Here is a 23,904-nt window from a genome sequence, read left to right on the forward strand (position 1 = left end):
CCATGCGAAGCCGGGGCGGGTTGCTAGTAATATATATGAATTTAATGAAAAATATAGCTATGAATTATAAAAAAATAGTTGTTTTTATTAAACGTCTTATCCTAGGTTTATTTATAAATATTTTATATATTACGACATAATTGCACAACGAACCCCTTTTTTGTTTTTTTTATTTTGTTTTATATATTTATTATTATTAATTACTCATTCTGAGTAATGAAGTTTTCCTCTTTTCTATTAAATCATACTCATGGAAATGTTTTCATTCAATCTTTTCATTAAAACGGAGCGAATAACGCATGCGCCATTTTGAAAAAAAAAAACACGCATGCGCGGTAGAACTTCAAAGATGGCGGATAGTGGTCGACTCTCAACCCATTGTAGTGACTTATTTGTACTATAAATAAAAAATACACCCCAATTATTCGCTCAAAGGACAATATACGTATAATATACACGTGTAAAAAATGTTAAAAGGCAGTGGTTAAACAATAAGTGTTTTTGAATGTAAGAGTTGTTAATTTCATCACTTTTAGGTTCATTATGTTGACAGATCAGTGGCAATCATTGAAGATGAGTGACTGCAATACACTCCGACCGTTTGAACTTTCAATGATCATCTAAAATTATCAGTGATCAGATTACTTCGATACCGACAGACTTCTGAATATGATTGGTTATGAGTTCGATTGTAATCTTTCTGAATTCATAAAATTGCAGCTAGCTGGACATGTGGTGAGAAGTAAGTTTTTTATCAATTTTTTTTTTTTAGTATTTATTGTTTATTTCAAAAATAAATAAAATCTTAGTAATTATTTGTAATAAATATTTCTGTTTTGTTTTAGAAATATTTTTATTCTTTGTTGTTAATACTTTTTATTTGATTAAAACATTTTTAATTTAATATAAAGTAAATTGCACACCGGCTATTTAGCTTACAGCCTAAGTCTGTTTAGAACTTCGTCTTTAAAAAAAAAAACCTAGCGAACAATATAAATTAATAATAAAAAACTCTTCTAAGCGTTCCTCAGTTCTTACGTGGCTTTGTGAAAAAAGCCACTTATGGGAATACGTGTGACATACAAAAGAACTGTTAATACAGTGGACTTGTAGTTACAATGTACAATGCATTCAAAAATAGGCTATATTTGCATAGCAGTAGATGCTAAAGTATCGTTTGACTGACGTGCATATTCTGTCAGCATAAGCAAATCCGAGTTGAATTCTCTATTCATAATTGGAGTTGCATTAATGCAGCATTTTAAGTCAGCCGACCGGCAGACGTTATTTATATTTTCTAAATATAAATTAATACGGGTTTTTAATTTTTTTTTATTTTACCTATTTTAAAATTAGTATTTAAATACGAGAGTAAGGTTTGTGTTCTTTTTTTAAACTTATAATTAAGTTAAAAGCGTGTTTGTGCGGTTTGAATTATCACAGAATAAAAATAAAATCTAAGTATTTTTTTTTTCTAATATAATTTAGAGGTTTTATTAACATATAATATTATATTTGTTAATAAAACCTCTAAATAAACCCCCGGAAGAATCGTGAATTCAAAATTCAATTGTTCTGCAGATAATAACTCTATATATAATATATTTCGACATTTTTTGGTGTATTTACTATTAAAAAAAACACCAGCGAACTTACATAGTCACTTTATATTATTAAGTTCAGATTAAAAAGCAGAAGACACACGGAGCGCGCGGAACTATAAAGTGCGGCCACCAAAGCAAATACAATATAATAATAAACTAAGATTTGAAGCATATAATTTTCATTACATTACAAAGTGCTACTGTGTGCCTATTAGTTGCGTTAATTGAGTTAACATCAAACGCAAACGGAAGAACACGAGTGCGCGTTACATTTGACGCGAACTATTCGATACGCGTTTACTAACCGTGAATAGCGTTTTTTAAATCTCTTAAATTGGTATCATGTTTGCGTTGTTAGATAAACCGACCGAGTTTTGAATTACATATCTCTATAATGATCATATAGAAGCAAGTGCCTATAAAAATTGACATGGTTCTTTCATTGAATATGACATATGGTTTTATTGATTTACAATTTTTTTTGTTGTTGCTTTTATTAGAAATTATGACGATGACGACCTGCGTGATCGAGTAGTGTGTACTCCGGTTTTCATGGGTACGCCATTCCAAGGACTCGATTTTGATTCCCGGCCGAGTCGATGTAGAAAAAGTTCATTCGTTTTCTATGTTGTCTTGGGTCTGGGTGTATGTGGTACCATCGTTACTTCTGATTTTCCATAACACACGTGCTTTAGCTACTTACATTGGGATCAGAGTAATGTATGTGATGTTGTCCAATATTTATTTATTATTTATTTATTAGAAATTATGAAACAAAAGTAATAAAAATGACATTTAAGTTTTTAAGTTACCAATATTAGTATGCTTAACATGTTTAAATTACATTTTTTTTGTAAGATATACTTTGAAATTTCTTTTTTGATACTTTGATAGGATACAGTTAAAAAAAGGAACCAGTTCCAAATAATTATAAAATAATGCAGTTGTTTTCATTAAAGGAAACATGTTATATTGTTGTGACATTTCGATGCAGACCTTATGTCCTAAAGAAATGCATTATGAACATCTTCTATTTTACAATTGTCTCAGCTCTACTTTAAAGACTTTCTTAGTTAAACAAGATGTATCGTTTAATTTTACATACATTAACAGCCTGTAAATTTCCCACTGCTGGGCTAAGGCCTCCTCTCCCATTGAAGAGAAGGTGTGGAGCATATTCCACCACGCTGCTCCAATACGGGTTGGTGGAATACAATTGTGGCATAATTTCGTTGAAATTAGACACATGCAGGTTTCCTCACGATGTTTTCTTGAGATACAGGTTTATAGATAACTCAGTATGTCCGACTTTTGACCACCCCGTGATCTGCCTAATTTAATTTCATATCAGCGTCTGTGGTAATTAGTATTGCGATTGAATTTATTTAGTAATATTAAAATTTAACAGTAATTATTTGTGATATTCTATGGATTAAAAACAGACGACAGAAGGACGTGTAGTTATATTATCAGTAATGATATTTCGATATCATGTTATCGAGACTATTTCGACTGGAGTTTTGTATAAAAATATTCAATAATTTTTAATTTATCTTCTTTTCACTGTACACATTTCTAAGGTTATTTATTTCTATGTGTTATTCGGGCACTTGATTAATTAACTTCAATTCAGTTCTTCAATAAGGAGGCTTTCTTGTCACTTAACCGTATTTCAAACAACTGACTTCAAAGGTTGTACAACACCGAGGAACTTAAATAGACAACGGAATTTTCATCAGTACCATGAAAATTATAATTATATTATATAATTTTGTTACCCGTGTAAGTCCAGCTTAATAAAATTTGTAGGAACCAGCGGCGTCGTGGATATAACATTCAGAGAGTTGGAGAAATTTGATTGAATAACGTTAATAATCTTAGATATAAAATTTACAAAGGTCAATTATAAATGAATACGTACATTAAATTTCTAGTGTGTGTTTTTAACCGTTTAGGAGATCGCTCGTCAGAAGTCCACCCAAATACCAATATTTATCTCATGGTGAAACTTAGAATGGCCTGTCCTAATTAAATATTTATATCGAAATTTCGTGTCTGTACTGTTAACCTTTGAGGTGTTCTGGCTGGAGTTAATCCTGGAGGTAGAATTAGGTCGCGCTTATCATGAAAATGCATTGTCATCGGAATTGTACAGACATGTGAAATTTCAGATCTCTAGGATGAAATATAAATGGAAATGGTTTTAAAGGTGTTTGAAATGTAAATTCTATCGAGAAATTCAAGTCAGTAGTTTGTATGTGACATGTTTCAGTCAGTCAGTTAAATTCGTAAGTCATACAAACACTTGTACACATTATTTCAGAGACACGAATCTCAAACCCAACTCTTAAACATAAACCAATATGGTAGCATGTTTCAGTTGTTAATAAATTTTTTTATAAGTCGAATATTTATATTATTTTATTCAAATTATAAATGAACAGTATTTTAATGAAATCATATTATTTTAAAATGCAAGCAAATTTTTATTATATTTAACAAAGACTTTATTACATTTATACGGTTATATTCTATACATTTTGAGCCGAGATGGCCCAGTGGTTAGAACGCGTTCATCTTAACCGATGATTTCTGGTTCAAGCCCAGGCAGGCACCACTGAATTTTCATGTGATTAATTTATGTTTATTATTCATCTCGTGCTCTGCGGTGAAGGAAAACATCGTGAGGAAACCTGCTTGTGTCTAATTTCAACGAAATTCTGCCACATGTGTATTCCACCAATCCACATTAGAGCAGCGTGGTGGAATATGCTCCAAACCTTCTCCTCAAAGGAGAGGAGGACTTAGCCCAGCATTGGGAAATTTACAGGCTGCTAATGTAATTCTATACATTTTACTTTGTACATACGAATAGGATGACGTGTACCTGTAGTATATATGTTAACAAAATTTAACAAATTAAAACAAAACTTGACAACCCGTTGTCAAGGGACAACCCGTTAAAACGAAGTTATTAGTATATATTATGAATAAAATAATAGATGCAATGAAACAAATTAGCAACGTATGAGAATAATTTCATGACAAGAAATAAAATTTGTATTAAAATTCGGTGTGAGTTTTAATTATATTTTATTAAACCGTATATAATAGAAAGAGACAGGGATAAAGAGAAAGAGAGGGAAAGGTCGCCTGGACCTGCCATAACGCTTTTCCCTAACGTGGCGATTTCTGTCAGTTCTGTCCACTGTAAAGAAAGTTCGGTTTCAATAATATTCATTTAAAGTTGGTAATGGTTTGCGCTCTTTAATAATCAAAATTAAATTCGAATTACACTTTATTCAAGTAGGCACTTACAAGCACTTGTGAATTGTCATTTAACAACGTTAAATTTAATATAAAGCAACCACCGCTTCGAAACGTACATAGGTACATATGTTATTTAGGAGAACCATCAAGGAATTTAGTACTTACTCTTGTTACTCAGTCAAAAAATCATTCAACTAAAAATCATATACATTGATTTTATATATTGAATGAAATTGAACGACTAGTCCAAACTCTTATTACGTATATATATATGTATGTACGACCATATATGACGGCCTCCGTTGTCGAGTAGTGTGTACACCGGTTTTCATGGGTACGCCACTCCGAAGTCCTAGATTCCCGAGTCGATGTAGAAAAATTTCATTAGTTTTCTATGTTGTCTTGGATCTGGATGTTTGTGGTACCGTTGCTACTTCTGATTTTTCATAACACAAGTGCTTTAGCTACTTACATTGGGATCAGAGTAATGTATGTGATGTTGTCACATATTTATTTAATATTTATTTAGTTACATATAATTCTATATCGTATAAAAAGTGTACCGTGTATAATGAGAGGTAGATCTGTCGCTTTCGCTTTATTTGAAGTCTGATTCAATATGATTGAAGCAAAAAACATAGATTCCATAAAAGTCGACCAACTTTGAAAAATAAAAATTATATTTGTTCATTTTGCTTTAAAATTTTTATTGGACATCAAATGTTGGCCATCCAAAATTGTACCGTATGATCTCGCTAGAAGTAAAATAAATAGTATAGCTTTTTTATGAATATATAAAGAAAAACAGTATAGTAATTTATTCCATGGCTTTATGCAAGCGAGTCTGACTCATCAGATATTCTACCGTCAATAAGCAACACAAAGACACAAGGGACATAACATATTTAGTTCTCAAGATTGGTAGCGTATTGGTGTGTTAAGAACTGGTTATATATATCTTAAGGCGCCAATGTCTATCTAGTGGGCAATTTGCCCGTTCGCCTTTACCATTTTCATAACAAAAATACACTAGTTGATTCATGCAATCGTTTGTTACAATCTGACGGAAACACGTCACTAATACGATGTTTATATCATTGAAATTTCCAAAACTTTCAATTAGATTCAATAGTTTAACGTTATATGATTTTAGTTGCGATGCGAAAGTTTTTGAAAGGTTTCGACCCCGTAGGCTCTTTTCGTTTCCAGTGACACAAGCTTTACTCTTAACCCATATATGCCCAGAACTTTTTTGGCAGTGGTTTTCGTAATTTTTCTTTAAGTTGTATGATTAACAAGCAACACAAAAACTTTGCTTAATTCGTGTTAAAAACGAACGTGTTAAAACGGGAAACAAACAATGAGATGAAACTTATGGAATAAAAATAAAAAATATTACATACATCAGCTAAGTTTCCACTGATACTAATTATACAATAATAAAAATTAAAAACAAAGACTAACATACATAAAATCGAATAGGTAACATTATACAATAAATGAGATCAATAAACGTAACGGAAATCTTAAACAATTATGGATAAAGTTAAACAAAATTAAAAAATTAAACAAAATATAAGGCATTATGGCTACATTGGTTAATTAATTACAGAAATAATATATAATGTTTTCTTTAAAGAGTCGATGAGGACATTTTTTAGTTAACAAGACTGAGGACATTTACAGGATGTTACTTTAAACACCGGGTATCCGATGGGATATCCCAAGCACCGAATGTTTTAAGTATAAAAATGTTTTGGTAACACGTATCACCCATACTACAAAACGTCAGACACTTTATTTATGTAACATAAAAAAAGCGAACTTTTATTCAAACTTTCATCCCAAATTTCACCCTCTTAAGGGTTAATTCAGATATAAATTAAATTCCCTTTTAATGCTCTTAAGAGATGAATTTTGAAAAATCCTTTTTTAGTTCTAAATTCTTGCGCAGAATTCATGCTTTTTTAGTTCTAAAATCTTACCAATTAAAAAAATAATGGAGTATATTGATATAGTTTAAACAATAACAAACAAGATGTACACTTAATAAAATGACCATTAAATAAGAAGTCGAAATATTTTCGTACTGTAGTAAAAACAATTAAATTCTGGTAATGTAATATCGTTACGATAAATACAGATAGCAAAACATAAAAGTTAGTGAAAACCTAACAATTTGTCTTGAATGGAAAATAATAGCTGAACGTTTATTAAATATCATTTTTCTTTACGTATCTCATTACTGAGTATTTTCTAAGGCTTCGGTAGGAATATTTTATAATTTTCTATTAATTATTATTAAATTAATAATTTCTACCTTTTCTCAAATATGCGATAGCATTTAGCAAGCTTATGGAATACTTTTGACTTTTTCATTATTTTTATATAGAATTACAAAGTATCTCTACGTACTTGATTACATATATACATATAAAAAATGGTATTGCTGATCGAATAAAAGGAAAATCATGTGCAGGTCCAAAGCGGATCATGTATAAATTACCTGCAGCAGGCATACATACGTCACATAGTGTCGTTGCATCACTATCGATCACAAGATGGTCAGTTGGTTGGTACCATCTGGTAGTTCGTCATTTTGTATATTGGAAATATGGAAAACGATTTTTAGTAAAAAGCATTGACATTTTGTCACCTAAGTGGGTGATACTTAGGCTGAAAGTGTCCTGTATCTTAAACTTGGAGTTTATTCCACGACGCTGCTCCAATGCGGGTTGGTGGATACTCAAGGGCAGTATTTCATTAAGATTAGATACGTACAGTTTTCTTTCACCACACATTAAGCACATAAAAATTCAGTGGTGTTTGCCTGGGTTTGAACCTAGAATCATCGGTTAAGATATAAGATGCAGTCCATTATTGTATTGTTTACATTTACGGGTTCTGTGGTTAACTTATCAACCCCTAAACAAATCACAAATTAAAATGACAAATTAATGATGACAGAAAGAGATAAATTAATGTTTAACTAACCCCCATTACTTAACGTTTATAAGTAAGGCCGTAAATTAATAAAAAAAAACCACAATAAATTATTTTAGCACGTGTGAAACCTGTCCTGGCTTCCTGGTCTCTAGTAAAACAATTAATAATCTTTTCGTAGATCTGTCTTCGGATTCGGGGTTCGGGAGGCCGGAAGCCATTATTTAAGACAAAGGCATAGCTTTTCATTTGATATAAAAGGATATATATGTATTATTCAGAAATGTAATATGCATTTCCATAATATGTATGTTAGATATTTAAATATATCTAACATTAACCATTTTCACTATAAAAAATAAAGTAAAACTAGCCATTATTTCTATTACATTTTTTTACATCAGTGCAATGAGTACTTATTCTAGGTCATAATAATGTTTAGTATAATTATATGAAACTAGTTGTCGTCCGCAACTTCGCTTGCATTTTAGTGGTCGTTAGGTATTAGGCATAAAAAGTCTATATCCGTCCTTGTAGTTCATTGCTATATACCAAATTTCATCAAATTCCGGTTCAGTGATTTGGCTGTGAAAGAGCAACAGCAGACTGAGTGTTTCTGTGCTATCGCGTTTATAGTATCCATATAGATGATATCAATGTAAGAGTGTTGTCTCTCTCCTCTGAGGAGTAGGCCTCTTCTAACTCTTTATAAATCTCTTTCCCGTATCTTTACATCCAATGATATATATATATGATATAATTCGGGTAGGCATATGTCTCCACTCCACCTGAACTCGCCATGCCGGCCTGCAAGATACCTCTTCACGCCTCGTTTGAAGGTACCCAAGTTGTAAGAGGAGGGGAACACGTGTGCTGGTACAGAGTTCCATTTTATGGCAGTGCGTAAAAAAAAAGAGTTGCCAAATAACTTCGTGCGTGATAGTATCGATGTCACAGTTAGGCGGTGACATCGCGAACCAGTACGCGTAGATTTATTAAGGAAAGGGGAAGAAGGTATTAGAGAGAATAGTTCCTCAGAGCACTCACCGTGATACAGTCGATAAAAAACGCTAAACATTGACATTGGTAAAGGTATCCACATTTATATGATAATGAAGACATCTCTCCATTTTTATTTGGTTTTCCTTTTGTCCTGTTTTTCATTTCGAGCTCCGCGCATTATGCTACAGATTTTGCCACATGTGTATCAACCAAACGGCATTGGAGCAGCGTGGTGGAATGAGCCACCTCAAAGGCAGTAGAGGCCTTGACCCACCGGTGGGATACTTACAAACTGCTACTACTGCTACATTATGTAGTTCCAAAACAATTTTGTGTATGTATGAGTATCAAAATCGGTTACATTATCTAATAAGTCTTATAAATACTTCTAAATTAAATAAGACCCTACCACATCTTTAGTATCTACTAGCTACCTCCTTTATCAAGGAGGCTAAAATAAATTAAATTGTAACTAGTTTGAAAGTCTGAAGTTATTCTTTCGAATGCATGGCATTCAAATTTAAACTTGGAGGATTTTTTTTTATAACTTATATTTCTGGCAAACGTGCCAATTTCTTTTTTTAAACAATTAGCAGTTATCACATTTGAACAAGGCTAGTGATATGTGATAGATAGATAGAACATTAAGCTAGGAAAATAATAGAAGATAATAAAGACGAATACTATCGGAAATGATAAACTTAGAATTTATATTTAAATTCCTTTATTCAATTAAGAAATATCCCTTCGTTTCAAATTCGTATTCAGGAGACGCACGTTTCATTACGATGGTGCTACAATTTGTGAACTTATTGATTGTATTTTTGCGTGAGAAAAAAGTTTTCCGAAGATCAGAATTGATGGATGTTGTTATGGTTGACGGATACGTATTATACTCTAGAGCTGTTCGGTAAGATCAAGCTGACTCAAGAAATTCACAGCAGGGTACGATCGTGAAATAACAAAAAGTTATAGACGATATCGACTATAAAAATTATACGTGCATGTAAATAGTATATCAACGTGAATAGAAATCGTTTGACGGGATACGTCTCGAAATCCTATATCCTGCTTTGATACTTAAAATATTTTTTTTTTCTAAAACGAGATAGGTATTCTGTCTAGCACAAAATAAACTGATTTTACCCCAAAATCTCATTGAATCCCATTTCGTTATACTAAATACCTATTAAATTGTTATAAACTTAAAATCGATAAGGATAAAATCGAACCCTGTGTTTAATGGCCATGAATCGGTATTCAAATTCAAACGTTTGTGGGAACATTTTGTGAGGCTGTAAAATTGTCGTTAAGCACTTTCATAGTTTATCTGTCGTTTTTATTGTCTGTGGTAGCTTGTTTATAGTGAATCTGTAACAAATAATGCCAATCTCGTTCTCGCCCTTTCCGGCGAATAATTCTATCGACTTGCTTAGTTATATGTGTTATTCTATCACTTGTAATGTTTTTCAAATATCTTTTAACTTATGTTTTTGTTTTTATATTTCTATTCTATTGATTTTAAAAAGTAGTTTGTCTATTTTGTTTTTAATCATTAATACTTACATCACATACTTTTCCGTCGCTTACGATATTTGTAACGATTCAATTGTTTTGGAAACATTTTATAAAATAACTATTTGATCAATTGAAATAACACATTTCAATTTTTTCGATCCAATTTTGCTGTACTTCACTGTTTCATGAGAGGCTAGTGTTCAGTTAAATTGGTCCCTGTTCACTTGAGCGCCCACGTGTCGAGTATGTCGCTAGGACCACTAAAATGTTACGCCCGATACATGCTGTGACGTGACTTGATTTCAGGTACAACATTTACATGCAAGTAATATTCTTTGTACTTTTTTTGTTTAAGGAGGTTGTATATCTAGCTTCGTGCTGGTATGCAACGTAATACTTTTTTAAATTTGTTTGATAACCATTATTCGCTACGACTTATAGAAGCAACATTCTCCGTGAAAAATAAATGTTTTCGTGCTCACATTTTTGGTGATCAGTTAAGCGGTGACGAACTCCATATACATTAAACAGATATCAAGATTAATTTTCATGATTGGATATAACTTTAATGTTATTACTTTGAGTTTTAGAGAACACTTTCTAAAAACTCTCAATTGTATTTATATCAAAAATTTGGTAAAGCTTATTTTCTTGTTAGCTATGAATATTTTCTGAGGTTTCTGTGTGAAGTTCATGAAAAACTATAAACGAACCAACAGCCTACCTGATAGCTAGCCATTACAGAGGTTTTAGTGGGCATCATTCTAAAATACCTTGATATCTTCATGAAAGAGTCTGTCTTGCTGAATAATTAACTTGACTTTACAGTAACGCTTTCGAATCATTTTCAATTTTAATCAAGCAATAAGTCGATACTCTTGTTCGTCATTATTATCGTTAAAAGAAAATGTTAAAACACTCAATCTCATTTTGGGATTTTAAGAGATTCTTTAATCGACTTTCGTTATTTGATATTATACACGTTTTTCATCTCAACGAAAAATCTTGCGTCATTTAATATTAAAGTGATATTTTCCGCCTCTGCCGATATAATACGAGCGTATATGAACATTATTACGGTTCTCATAAAAAATAACAAGCGAAAGAGGAATTGTGCCGTCCTGAATGCAGGCCTCAGTACGCTCCTTAATCTTGCAGGAGTTTTTAAACACATTTTCATTGTACAGCAAAGTATAAGGGGCTGATTTTTTGCTTGTTATTCGACGTTGGTGCTCGTCTAGTCAACTTGTATTTTTAAATATTTAGTGAGCAAAACTGCAATTTGGTTTTAGTATAGCTTGGAGATTATTCCGCTAAGCTGCTCAAATGGAAAGTAGTGGATACATATGCGAAAGAATTTCATTGAAATTCGACATATGTAGGCGAACATTTCCTCACGATATTTTCCTTTATCGCAAATCACGTGATAATTATAAAGACAGAGGGAAAACCGAATTGAACATATAGATATGTTTTCATTAATAGATGTTAATATTGAGATAGATTATAAGCACAAATGAAGCACATAACATTTCAACTGTGCTTGCTTGGGCTATGAATCCGCAATCATAGGTTAAGTTGTGCCCTTTCTAATAACTGGACCGTTGAGTGAAATAAAGATTCCACGGGGGCATATGCGTGGAATAAAAATCGAAAAAAGAAGGTAAAAATCGGTTCAATATTAAAAGGCATTTTTTAAAGTTATTTTTTCATCTCAGTGTTGAAACGAATAAAACTTATAAACGAATAATATGTATTCAATATTCGCGTACAATAAGTTTAATGAAACCGATAATAAACGAAACTTTGTAAAAATGTAATAGTTAAATAAACACATTCGGTCCATTAAATTAAATCGTGGCCGCGTATCTCAACTCAACCGTGTAAGTTGAATCCATGAATCATATCAATAATACCTGGCTTAGCCATCAGTATGGTATTACAAAAAGGGTTTGCGTCCAGCAGGTGGCCGTAAAATGCTGGCAAATCATTTCCACATAGTTAAAGCCGATCCCGAATAAACGGGATAACGGAATGCAAATAAGGACCTTAACACCGCTAGATATGAGCTAGTATTAAATAATGTATCGTGTGTTTTTTTTTCTAGTTGCATGGAATGTTATTCAATTTAAGAATTTAATCTGTTTGTCTGCCTGTTGGTTAATCACGAGGTCTTGGGTTCAAATCCAGAGTAGGTTCGTTAAAAAAATCTCAGCAACAGCCCAGAATAAATAAATAAATATTGGACAACATCACATACATTACTCTGATCCCAATGTAAGTAGCTAAAGCACTTGTGTTATGGAAAATCAGAAGTAACGGCGGTAAAACAAACGCCCAGACCCAAGACATCATAGAAAACTAATGAACTTTTTCTACATCGACTCGGCCGGGAATCGCATCCGGGACCTCGGAGTGGCGTACCCATGTAAACCGGTGTACACACTAGACCACGGAGGTTATCATCGTCAGATTTGTGTCCCTCATACCTCGGAAACTACGTAAAGATCCCTGAACTCTTTCCGACCGTGTCAGATTTGCCGTCTCATCGGAATATGAGAGTAAGGGAATAGGGAGTGCACCTGTAATTGCACACACACTTATGTACTATGATATTTCCTGCATAGGAGTAGCCTCCAATGTTTCACATGAGATTTTCCGCCATAGCCGATAATGACGACAACATAATTACTTCGTGGTAGATCTTTGAGCAAGCCTGTCTGTATACTCCATATTCCTTTTTTTCTTTTTCTTGTCTAGCATATGGGCCACCTGATGGTAACTGGTCACCACCACCCATAGACAATGGCACTGTAAGACATATTAACCATTCCTTACATCGCCAATGCGCACACCTACTTTAGGAACTAAGATGTTGTTTGGCGGTAGAATATCTGATGAGTGGTTGGTACCTGCCCAGACTTGCACAAAGCCCTACCACCAAGTATATTCTACCGCCAAGCAGAAATACTTCATATTGTTATAATTTGTGCATAATTTTTCGACATTTTGCTGTCTATACTCATTATAAGCTAACGATCCTAACATTTTAACGGTAACATAAATAAAATCTTCGTTCGTGTCGTATGCGTCCCAAGCCAATTATTGGATTATTGTAACTTTATACAGCTGTTGATGTCAATTGCGTGAAGATTCTTATACAATATGGCATACAATAGGTGGCTAGTCGTATCAGATAATTGCTCACAAATAACTCTAGCGATAATTGAACCTCATTATAAGCCATTCAGAGCCGAGATGGCCCAGTGGCTAGAACGCGTGCATCTTAACCGATGATTTCGGGTTCAAACCCAGGCAGGCACCACTGAAATTTCATGTGCTTAATTTGTGTTTATAATTCATCTCGTGCTCGGCGGTGAAGGAAAACATCGTGAGGAAACCTGCATGTGTCTAATTTCAACGAAATTCTGCCACATGTGTATTCCGGCAACCCGCATTGGAGCAGCGTGGTGGAATATGCTCTAAACCTTCTCCTCAAAGGGAGAGGAGGCCTTTATCCCAGCAGTGGGACATTTACGGGCTGCTAATGCTAAAAAAAAAAATTAAGCCATTCGTTAGTTGAGAATAAAAAATATATCAATATTAAAAATATATATAGAACATTTCAATACAGCTGTTACGTTTAAAGGTATTTTTTTTTGCACTACAATTTCATAAAGACTTGACAAATTAAACGAAAAATGAACGCAATATTATTTGACGTTTTCACATACGATTCCATTCGAAAATAGAGTATGCAGTAGGAAAACTTATATTTCGTGATCCATGCCAGTATTATATAACATCGAAACTAGAATTAATAAAAAAAACTAAAGCTTTGATTTTGAACACCAGCAGTGAAAAAAAATCCTAAATTTTCAAAATACATATGTGATAAATAATATTAACTCTCCAAATAACATAAGTGACAGAACACGTTTATAAAATATGGTCAGACAGGGAAATATTTTAAGCCCTTTTTACCTAACGTAATGCGACGACACCAAAATCCAATTTCAGGTGTCACTGCCGATAAAGATTTTGCATAAATCAGTGACATAATCCAATATTACAGAGTTTTAGCCTCCCCAACGCCTAATGTCCCATTGAAATCTCTATTCCAATTTAAATGAATTATTTCATTACCCTGCGTGCGCTTGAACGGATTCTAAGCGAGATTCGTAGTAAATTCGAAATTGATAATAAAATTTCAGTAGGTAAGTGTTATTCAGATTGTTAGCTTTTATTTCACGTGCTGATGTTATTATTGTTATAGATCAAATATATACTTAAGTAGGGTCTTAAAAGCATCTTAGAATCGTCTTTTACAAGAGTATTCCCAAAAATACATGCTAGTAATAAAAAATATAGATTGATATTGTAATTCGGTGTGGAAAATATTAAAATCGGTAAGTAATCATATATACCGGTCCAAAATGTAGATTCCACCAAAAATTCCTTGTAAGATACTAATTATCTCATAGATAAAGATTGCAGTATTGCCTTATAGAGATTCATTTCCGACAATTAATAAATTAACTGTGTAAATTAAATACAATTTTATTATTATATATTTAAAAAATCTGAGTCACACGTAGACAAAGAAATTTCACAAGAAAATAATAAAAAGTACCAAAAGTAAATAAATAACACATGAAGTCTATATAATTTTACTACATAGCACAAATATTTTACAAAAAGAAAGCGAGATTATTCTTATCCATATAAATTGTTTCGAGGAGTTACATCAACGATCATTGTCTAAGATTCATCATGCTTACCTGAAAAAAAAAGTTTGAAAACATAAGTCTCAGAAATTTGTATGACACATATTCATTTGATAATTTATTTAAGAGTTGCACGGCATATTAGTGAAAGCTTCTACTTATTCGTATGCTTAGACTAAAAATGTAAGCTTAGTAGTTGTTACTTACGTTTACAAGTAAGTAAGTATCTTTGTAAGTTGAATCACCGTTTACAATATTCCGGTAGTTTACGATCTCGGGAGATAGATTTATAATTTAACAGTATTTACTTCACGTAGATATATATAACATTAACAAAGGTTTTGTTTAACGGTAGATTCAAGGAATACAGACAGTATGATGATGAAAAACAAAAAAAAAGTCTTGCTGTGTTCTATTGCTGGTTTATCTCAGGTCTGAGGTGATTCTTTCCGAAAAGAGTAATACGTCTTTATCGAATAAGGATAATTGAATTTGAATTTAATCCACTGTCGAACAATCGACATTGTCGATATACCATTGTCTACATATGTTCACGATTCCGGAAACCCAGTGCATTTGAATATAATACGTATGATAGTTTGACGATAGCAATATTGGTACGGTCGTTAACGTCTTAATGTGTTCCAACTTCTCAATGTGTTGAATAGGAGTTGCGATTAGTTCCGCAGAAACTAACGCGGAGTAAAAACAGATTTTGCCAAACTTCCGTGCGTCATTTATATGGTATGATTGTTTATGTAAGCGTCTCTTGAATTGTTTGAAAGTTCACTAATTGTCTTTTATAATACGTGTCTTTTGAAACGAGACGTGCAGTATTGGGGTGACATTTTTATTTGGTAGTATTACATTGATTGCAATAGGAGACCTATTGAATACAAAACATTGGTTAACTTCGCGTACCTGTTCATGACACTAGCTTACGAAAGGTAAAATTATCTTGCTGTGGTTGAAACATCGTATACAACTTTGTATTGTTTCTTAATACTATAGAGAGTTTATTGTTAAACATCTACTAAGTTATGAAAAGTAGTACAACATCTCTTAAGGGTGACCGAAAAATATAAGTTCGAAAACGTTTAAATGAGGCTGATGTTAAGTAGTCACCACCGCCCATAGACATTACTAACCATTCCTTACATCACCAATACACCACCGACCCTGCGAACTAAAATGTTATGTCACTTGTGCCTGTAATTACCAATCTTCGAACCGGTACACAACTTGCTTGAAGACTTGCTCAAAGCCCTACCTCCAAGTAAAGTGGTACTTAGAAGTTTCAATTCCAGTTTTCTTGGAACAATATTTCGAGTAATAATATTTATTCATATGATGTTCTCCCATAAAAAGGGAATTTAAGCAATAAAACTAAATATTACATATAATGTATAGTTTTTTATTATATGTTTACAAAATGAACTACAAAAACAATTAATACGACTCGTAATATCTCCGACACTAGTTTCCAACTATCTCCAATCTCAAACAGAAGTTGCCGATTAGTTACAAACTTAACGTGTAGCAAAAACAGGCGGAAAGCGTCGAGCTTGAAACGTTCAAGAACTTAGTTATGAGTTAGACTCTTGAATTGATACTAAATTGAAACATATCGTAACATCTACTCTGATTCGGTTTGTTTTGTATACACAGTAAATATGACATAACAATTACTATAAATATGAGCGAATATAAAAGCTGAGATGGTCTAGTTGTTAGTGTACATGAATTTTCAATTTAACCCGTGCTCGGTGGTTAAGGAAAACAAAGTGAAAGTCTGCAATATTTGTATTAGTTTATTTATTTATTGAATAAGTACGGACGTTGTCCAATAACACTAATTAGGATCACAATAATACTATTAATAGCAATTACAATGTTAAACCAAGTTATAAATGTTTCAAGACATTATAAGTACCGATTAATTGAGGCAAAAATATGATAACTACTCAATATAAATACAAAATATGACAAGTAGACTTATAAACAAATGCCGACTATAAAATAGCTTGCGAGTTTAAACTCTTGCAAAACTTCAACCAATGATCCATCTTGCATTGAACCGGGGCTGTTGAATAACCTCCAAACTGAATCCGAAAAAATAACCACACAAATTCACGTACCGATGTTTATTTCACCGATTGCTTTAAATTAGCAATGAGACATTTATTCGTTAAGTTTCATTTTATAAATATACAATTGGGAGGCTAAATGATTAATTGTTAAAAACCTTAAATAAGTAAACTCTCTAAATAAGCCGATAGATGTGGATATATTAATAGAATATATTTTCGTAAAAACGCAAAGAGCATTCGAACGAAATCGTCGCGTAAAGGAAAATGGATACATTAATCCTTTTATCACTCCCGGTTGCTGTTTAATTTCTCAGTAAAGACGTTTGATCAAAAGGCACCAATCCATAGCCTCGCCTACACATAAGCCAATGAAAATCTTTTGTATGGAAAGAAAAATTATTAAAATATAATAATTTTCTCTTAATATCCTGTTTTGCTTAAGTGTACTTTAGTCTTTATTATTGAAGAGATAAGATACATTATTAATCTTTATATTAAGTTGATGAAAATGAAACCTTTGACTAATGTAGTGGAAAGTGTTCTTTGAACTATGAACACTTTATACCACGTTGGTCTAATGTTCTGAAACTTTCTAACTTGAACACTGTTGCCAAATCTTTATGAACAGTAAGGATGCCGGTTCTTCTCAGATTTTCTGTGTTTTTTTCCAAACCGGTTGTAGAATTCTGACAATTAATAAGAAAGTGTATTACTTCTATGTTGAATAAAGATGTTTGAGTATGAGTTTGATTTTTTCTTAGCCTTCAACAACTGTAACTAAAATTTATTTGGTCTTTTAATTTATTCCATCTTCGAAATAACCTTTCGTAACTAACACTAGTTCGAATATTAAGAAAAGGAGATTTTTATATTATATAATAACAGCCTGCAAATTTCCCATAGCTAGGAAAAGACCACCTTTCCCTTTGAGGAGAAGGTTAGAAGTATATTCCAAAGCGCTGCTTCAATGCGAGTTGGTGGATTCAAATGTGGCAGAATTTCGTTGAAATTAGACACATGTAAGTTTCCTTACGATATTTTCCTTCATCGCCTAGCTCAGAATAAATTATACACGCATATTAAGCACATGTAAATTCACTGGTGCTTGCCTGGGTTTGAATTAGCAACTCCAGCTTATGATGAACGTTCTAACCATTGGGCCGTCTCGGCTGTTTTATATAATATTATTACTCAATAGCTTCAGATTGACTTTTTGTATGACCCCTCGAAATTATTTATATAAAATATTTACTAAGCTATTTGCCATTCAGGTTTATCAATGGTTGAGTTTTTTATGGTATCTTTTTCAATGTTCTCCAAATAATATGAGTTTTTGACAATATGATTCAACTTCACGAATGTCGTGTCATCTTAATATTAGAATATTGTAGTACGTAGTCTAATATCATTAGTACGTATATTGTGTTTATCTTCAAGTATCTGTATGCTATAAAGCATTAGTAGTTTATTTATAATGAAGGTAGAATTAAACAATAACGGGAAATGTAAATAAACTTTCTCTTTTTTAGAATAAGGCTTGGAGTATATCCCGCATCAACTTCGTAGCGGGTTAGTTGATTATCGCATGCGAGAATATTTTTTATTTTTTATTGAAAATAAATGTAAGAATTCACCATCATCCATAGAAACTGCCACTGCAGGAATACTAAATCATCTCTTGCATCGTCAATGTGCTTCCAAACTTAAGAACTAAAATGTAATGTCCCTTGTGCCTACATTGGATAAAAATTGATCAAACTGAAATAAAACATTATTAGATATTGTTATTAACCGACTTCAAAAAGGAGGAGGTTATCAATTCTTTCGTCTGTCTGAAGTCTGTATTTTTTTGTTGGCTGTGTAATATCTGATGAGTGGATGGTACATACCCAGACGACCTTAGCAAAATAACTTTTTAATAAAAATATTAAAATCGCAAATACGATATTTTGATAACGTACATATACTGACGAAGCATTAATGATACAAGAAAATGTATTAACGAATAAAATCTTATACTGAATTTGTTATAGACAACGTCGCTGCATACAACGTATTTATTCAGAGTATTGTCTTTGATTTTCTTTTTCCTATTCCTTGGTATTTCAGACACGCCTTTTACTAGTCAAGCTACTTTATGTCCTTGCGAAATTCGAAAAAGTCTTTCTCTATATTCAGGTTTTCAAGAGTCTATATTAACGAAACAATCAAAGCACGTCTGTATAAACAACAATGTACTTAGTGATGCTTGTAGTTTATTTTCTTTTTTTGTTTGTTTCAGATGTGATCGACCGTAAATCGTTTCATTTGATCTAAAATTAAGAAAAAAAGGATGTATTATAGCATTAAATCATAAAATCAAATATGGAGAAGAAAAAGAACAGTATTAACGGGAAATACAAGAAAAATGGTAAGATAGATAATTACGATGATGTAATCACAACGTGCTGTCTTTGCATCCAAACAAAGAAGAGCAAAAAGAAGAGTTTGATAGCTGGATGTATTACAAATTTAGGAATATTCGCAATCCTTCTTGTGTACACGTTAGTTGGAGCATTTATATTCCTAGCGATTGAAGGCAGTGCTGCAAAAGTGCATCAGAAAACGTTAGCAACGACATCGTATCAAGCGAATGAAAACAGAAAATCAAATCCTTTACCGAAAGTCAACAGCAGCATCGCACAAGTCAGTGCTGAATTAAGGACACAAACAGTAGAAAGCATCTGGGAAATAACGGTATCCTTGAATATTCTGTACAAAGAGAACTGGACTAGACTTGCTGCTCAAGAAATTGCTAGATTTCAAGAAAAACTTATTGCTCGAGTTGCTGCAGACGTATCTGAACAACATGGGGATGCGAGAGCACTAGAATCAGCTCCAGCATTGGTTACGGATGAATACGAGTGGAATTTTGCCAAAGCATTCCTGTATTCATTAACAGTTTTAACAACAATAGGTAAAGTAAAATGTTTAACATTATAAATAATTTAAGCAGTACAACGGATTTATTTGAATCTGACAATATAATTTATTTTTAATTAATTATTTGCAGGTTACGGCAGTGTGGCACCAAAAACAGCACTCGGGAAAGCTGTCACGATTGGTTATGCCGTTATAGGTATACCACTTACTCTATTATATTTATCTGTGGTGGGAGCGCTGTTATCTAGACTTGCTCGAAGTATATTCAGTCGGGCATTATGTTGCTGCTTATGCTCCAAATGTGGTTATTGCTGCCTTGACGACAGAACAATGGCTGTGAAAGAAAGGAAAGAAAAAGTAAGGCGTCAAGATGATTACAGGAGCCAAACCTTACATTTACAAGAACCGTATTATGTTCGATCACCATCAGGTACTATTATTTCTGCATCACAGGCTAACAGTCTGAGCACAAATTCTATAAAAGATAAGACTCAAGGTTTACAATTTCTACGCGATTGTGACTCAATGAGCTGTGCTGACACTGATTCAAAAATATCTCTACGTGGATTTTCGATTCTTGCACCAATTTCACTATGTCTAGCAGCCATTTTTACCTATATATTTTTTGGAGCTCTTGTCTTATACCAGCTGGAAGGTTGGAGTCCTATAGATGGAGTTTATTTCTGCTTCATGAGCCTTAGCACTATTGGTTTCGGACATCTGGCACCTGGTTTAACTCAGAAGAACGGTGCTTCTTCTGGTACTATCTGGTTTTGCTCGATTTACATTATGACTGGTTTAGCTCTGACTGCGATGTGTTTCAATGTTCTCCACGATGAAATTGTTCACCGATTAAGGCACCATGAGAGAATACTCAAAGCAAATAATCAAAAGACTTCAACACCTGAATTCCTACAGCGATCTTGACGAGACGAAAGCGGCAATTTCACAGAAGAGACAGTAGTCAATTCTGATGTGGAGACACTGCCCGAGGTATTGCACCATATTCCTAGTACTAGGTACGAGGGTAGTGCAATACGTCGATCCGTTTACACTCTCAAAGAAGAGAAAGAACCAGAACGGGCGACACCAATGTAATAAGACGTTCTTTTAAATATCTACAATTTTAAAGATGGAGTTCCATTTGAAATTGGTGTTTGAATATTTTCAAGATTTGTTAGGATGAGTGAATTTTAGTATAGACAAAGAATGATTTTGATAAACATAAATGTTTACTTAATAAAACGACTGAAGTGTTTGTTAATTACTTTAATTAGGTAAATTTAGTGCCAAATAAGACGAATGATTATATTCGTCTCGATAAACTAATAATCTTATAAAATAATGTAAAAACTAAAACCTAACTATGTATTAAGATATTACTATGACGTTATAAATAAACTTGTTAAATTAACAGGTAACCATTTTTGTATAAAATAAAATTTATTCAACTTTTAATTCAGTATTGGAATTGCGTTAAGAATTATTAAGACTGTAATAGGAAAAAAAATATAAATTTTTTAATTGTATTATTAAAGGCTTTAAAGGTTAAAGTATTAACAAGGTACGTCGGAAGTGTTACAGATTTCCTAATAAATGTTTTTTTTTTGAAGTGTTAATGAAATAGGAATTGATTATTTAGGTTTGTGAAATCAACTACACCTTATTGATTAATGTGGTTTCGTGTATAGGGATGTTAGTTCGTACAGAGTGTGAATTTAAACGTCTGTATATGTATTTAAGGACCTAAGTCGTTTTGTGCAATTATACCAACTGTAAAGATAATAAAACATTTTTATGAAAAGCGTTGGTTTATTTATGTTTCATGTATCCCAAAATCTCCTGTCTCATATTTGCATTTACCTGGTTTTTTTTCTAAGGTTCATCATCAAAGGTTGTCTGTGAAAGATCTCTATAAGCGATAAGACCGCCTTTGTGCAACAATTCGTTAAATGATGTTATTTTTTTTGGTTTCTCTTATGGTCACTCATATGTTGTGCGATAAAGTATTGAAATAAATAAAAATATAACTACAAAACAAATATTCGTGCGCTCTTTTTCAGCTAACCAATGAAAAAGGCGAATATTGAGATGTCGAAGATTTACATGGCTTTGTATTTGTGTTATTGATTACTTTGAAATCATCGTATTCTCGTCATAAATACGGTTGCGATTCTTTGATGTTCAGTAATATTCTTTCCTTAGGTTGTGTTATGGGTTTTGTTTTATTCATAACAACAGGCTGATTGACGTGATAGCTTACGTTATCTTTACGTTTCGTTTATTCTTTTGCCTCATTCGCAAGGTCAAGGTCACTAAGCGTACTCAGTTTGTTGCTGTGAGATTGAGTTAAAAACAAAAGAAAAACTAAGAAAATAAAACCACGATATTAGTTTGATAATGGCGAAGTAATTTTATTTGGATTAAATAAAGCAGATATTACTATTGTTACGAACAAGCCAGACCTTAGCTAATTTATATTAGTGGTGTATAAAAAATTTCATGATCAACAATAATAGACATTTTAAAAGTAGACAAATGAATATGACCGTCATATCCCACAGAATTAGCACGGTGGGCTAACTGGGCTGGGTGTATTATTCGAAGGACTGGATAAAAGCTATTAGGAATGAAAGTTCTCGAATAAAGTGTATGACTTGGAAAAAGTAATACAGGTCTTGAAGGAAAGTTTTCAAATTAATGCTATGACTTAGAAAAGTAGTATAGGAGTCTACCGGTCAGGTGGATTGACAACCACGACAACAAACACAGCGGGAATTCATGGTACTCAAAGGCCACAGCGCTGCTTGAAGTGGTATCGTTTAGGGAAGACCAAAAAAAGTTTAGTCTTGTATACATTAAAACTCTTATATATTGTATCGAAATTATTTTTTTCATTTACTCCTTTGTCTGTAACATAAATGATAATGTCTTGATTGCTGAATAGGATGTTTTCGTAGAATTTGCTAATAAATTTCCGGATATCCAAGCTCTACTAATCAAATAGTTTATTTACATTCTTTCAAATTACTAATACACTATTGTTACAAAATTACATTCTTTAAAAGCCGGCAACGCACTTACACGAACTCCGGTGTTGCTGATGTCCATGGGTGGTGGTAGTCACTTTCAAACAAGAGATGAGCCTTTTGTTTGTTTCTCACCTTAACTAAAAATAAATACAGAATGAAACTTCTAGACAAATAAAGACGTTAGAAAAATTTGTAACATTTACATCCAGATCTTCTAATCTTTAATACCATTAAGTTTTTCAAAAGCTACCAAATAAAAAAAAAATGATAAGCAGAAGAAAAGATAAGGTACTAAAATGTATAGTCTTTGCCTATTTATTATACTCATATAAAATAAACATATAAACGTATATCCAGGAATTGCTATGAAATATTTGCAGCCCAAACGTAACTTATACAATCAAACCTAAAGTTGATTCAATATGCGCCGTAATATTTTTCTCAATATTTATCGTGCGTTCTTCAATCGATACAATTTCCTTTGCTGTTTAATGTATTCCAGTCACAAGATCAGCCTCTAATTAGTTATAAGTGATTATTGATACTGGAAAATTTATAGGCACATTTGTATTTATCGGACAATTATAATACAAGATCGTTTTATATAGTTTGCGTTGTATTCAATGAAGAGTCAAACGTTGGAATAATGTCGAAAACGCAGGTCAGTCTGCTTCATGTTCCTATCATTGAATTATTTTTTTAATAATCGATGTTTGCTTAGAAGGGTTCGAACACTTGTATCTCAACCGAAAATTATGGATTCCGACCCGAGTAAGCACGAATGAATTTTCATGTG

At 32.7% G+C, this 23,904-nt stretch overlaps 1 protein-coding gene across 2 annotated transcripts; it reads left to right on the forward strand.

Annotated features, from left to right (window-relative positions):
- The first annotated feature begins 365 nt into the window (after positions 1-365).
- Positions 366-21,389, forward strand: LOC125071908 (TWiK family of potassium channels protein 12-like). Of its 2 annotated transcripts, none has more exons than XM_047682335.1 (3): positions 366-742; positions 19,436-20,110; positions 20,207-21,389. In XM_047682335.1, exons 2-3 carry the CDS (start codon positions 19,519-19,521, stop codon positions 21,001-21,003), a joined length of 1,389 nt encoding a protein of 462 aa, XP_047538291.1. In that variant the 5' UTR covers positions 366-742; positions 19,436-19,518; the 3' UTR covers positions 21,004-21,389. The 2 variants fall into 2 exon arrangements, with proteins under 2 accessions (XP_047538291.1, XP_047538293.1); XM_047682337.1 differs by lacking the exon at positions 366-742 and adding an exon at positions 18,146-18,173.
- Positions 21,390-23,904: the final 2,515 nt, after the last annotated feature.

Source organism: Vanessa atalanta, chromosome 20, assembly GCF_905147765.1.
Source record: "Vanessa atalanta chromosome 20, ilVanAtal1.2, whole genome shotgun sequence".
Classification (NCBI taxonomy): Eukaryota; Metazoa; Arthropoda; class Insecta; order Lepidoptera; family Nymphalidae; genus Vanessa; species Vanessa atalanta.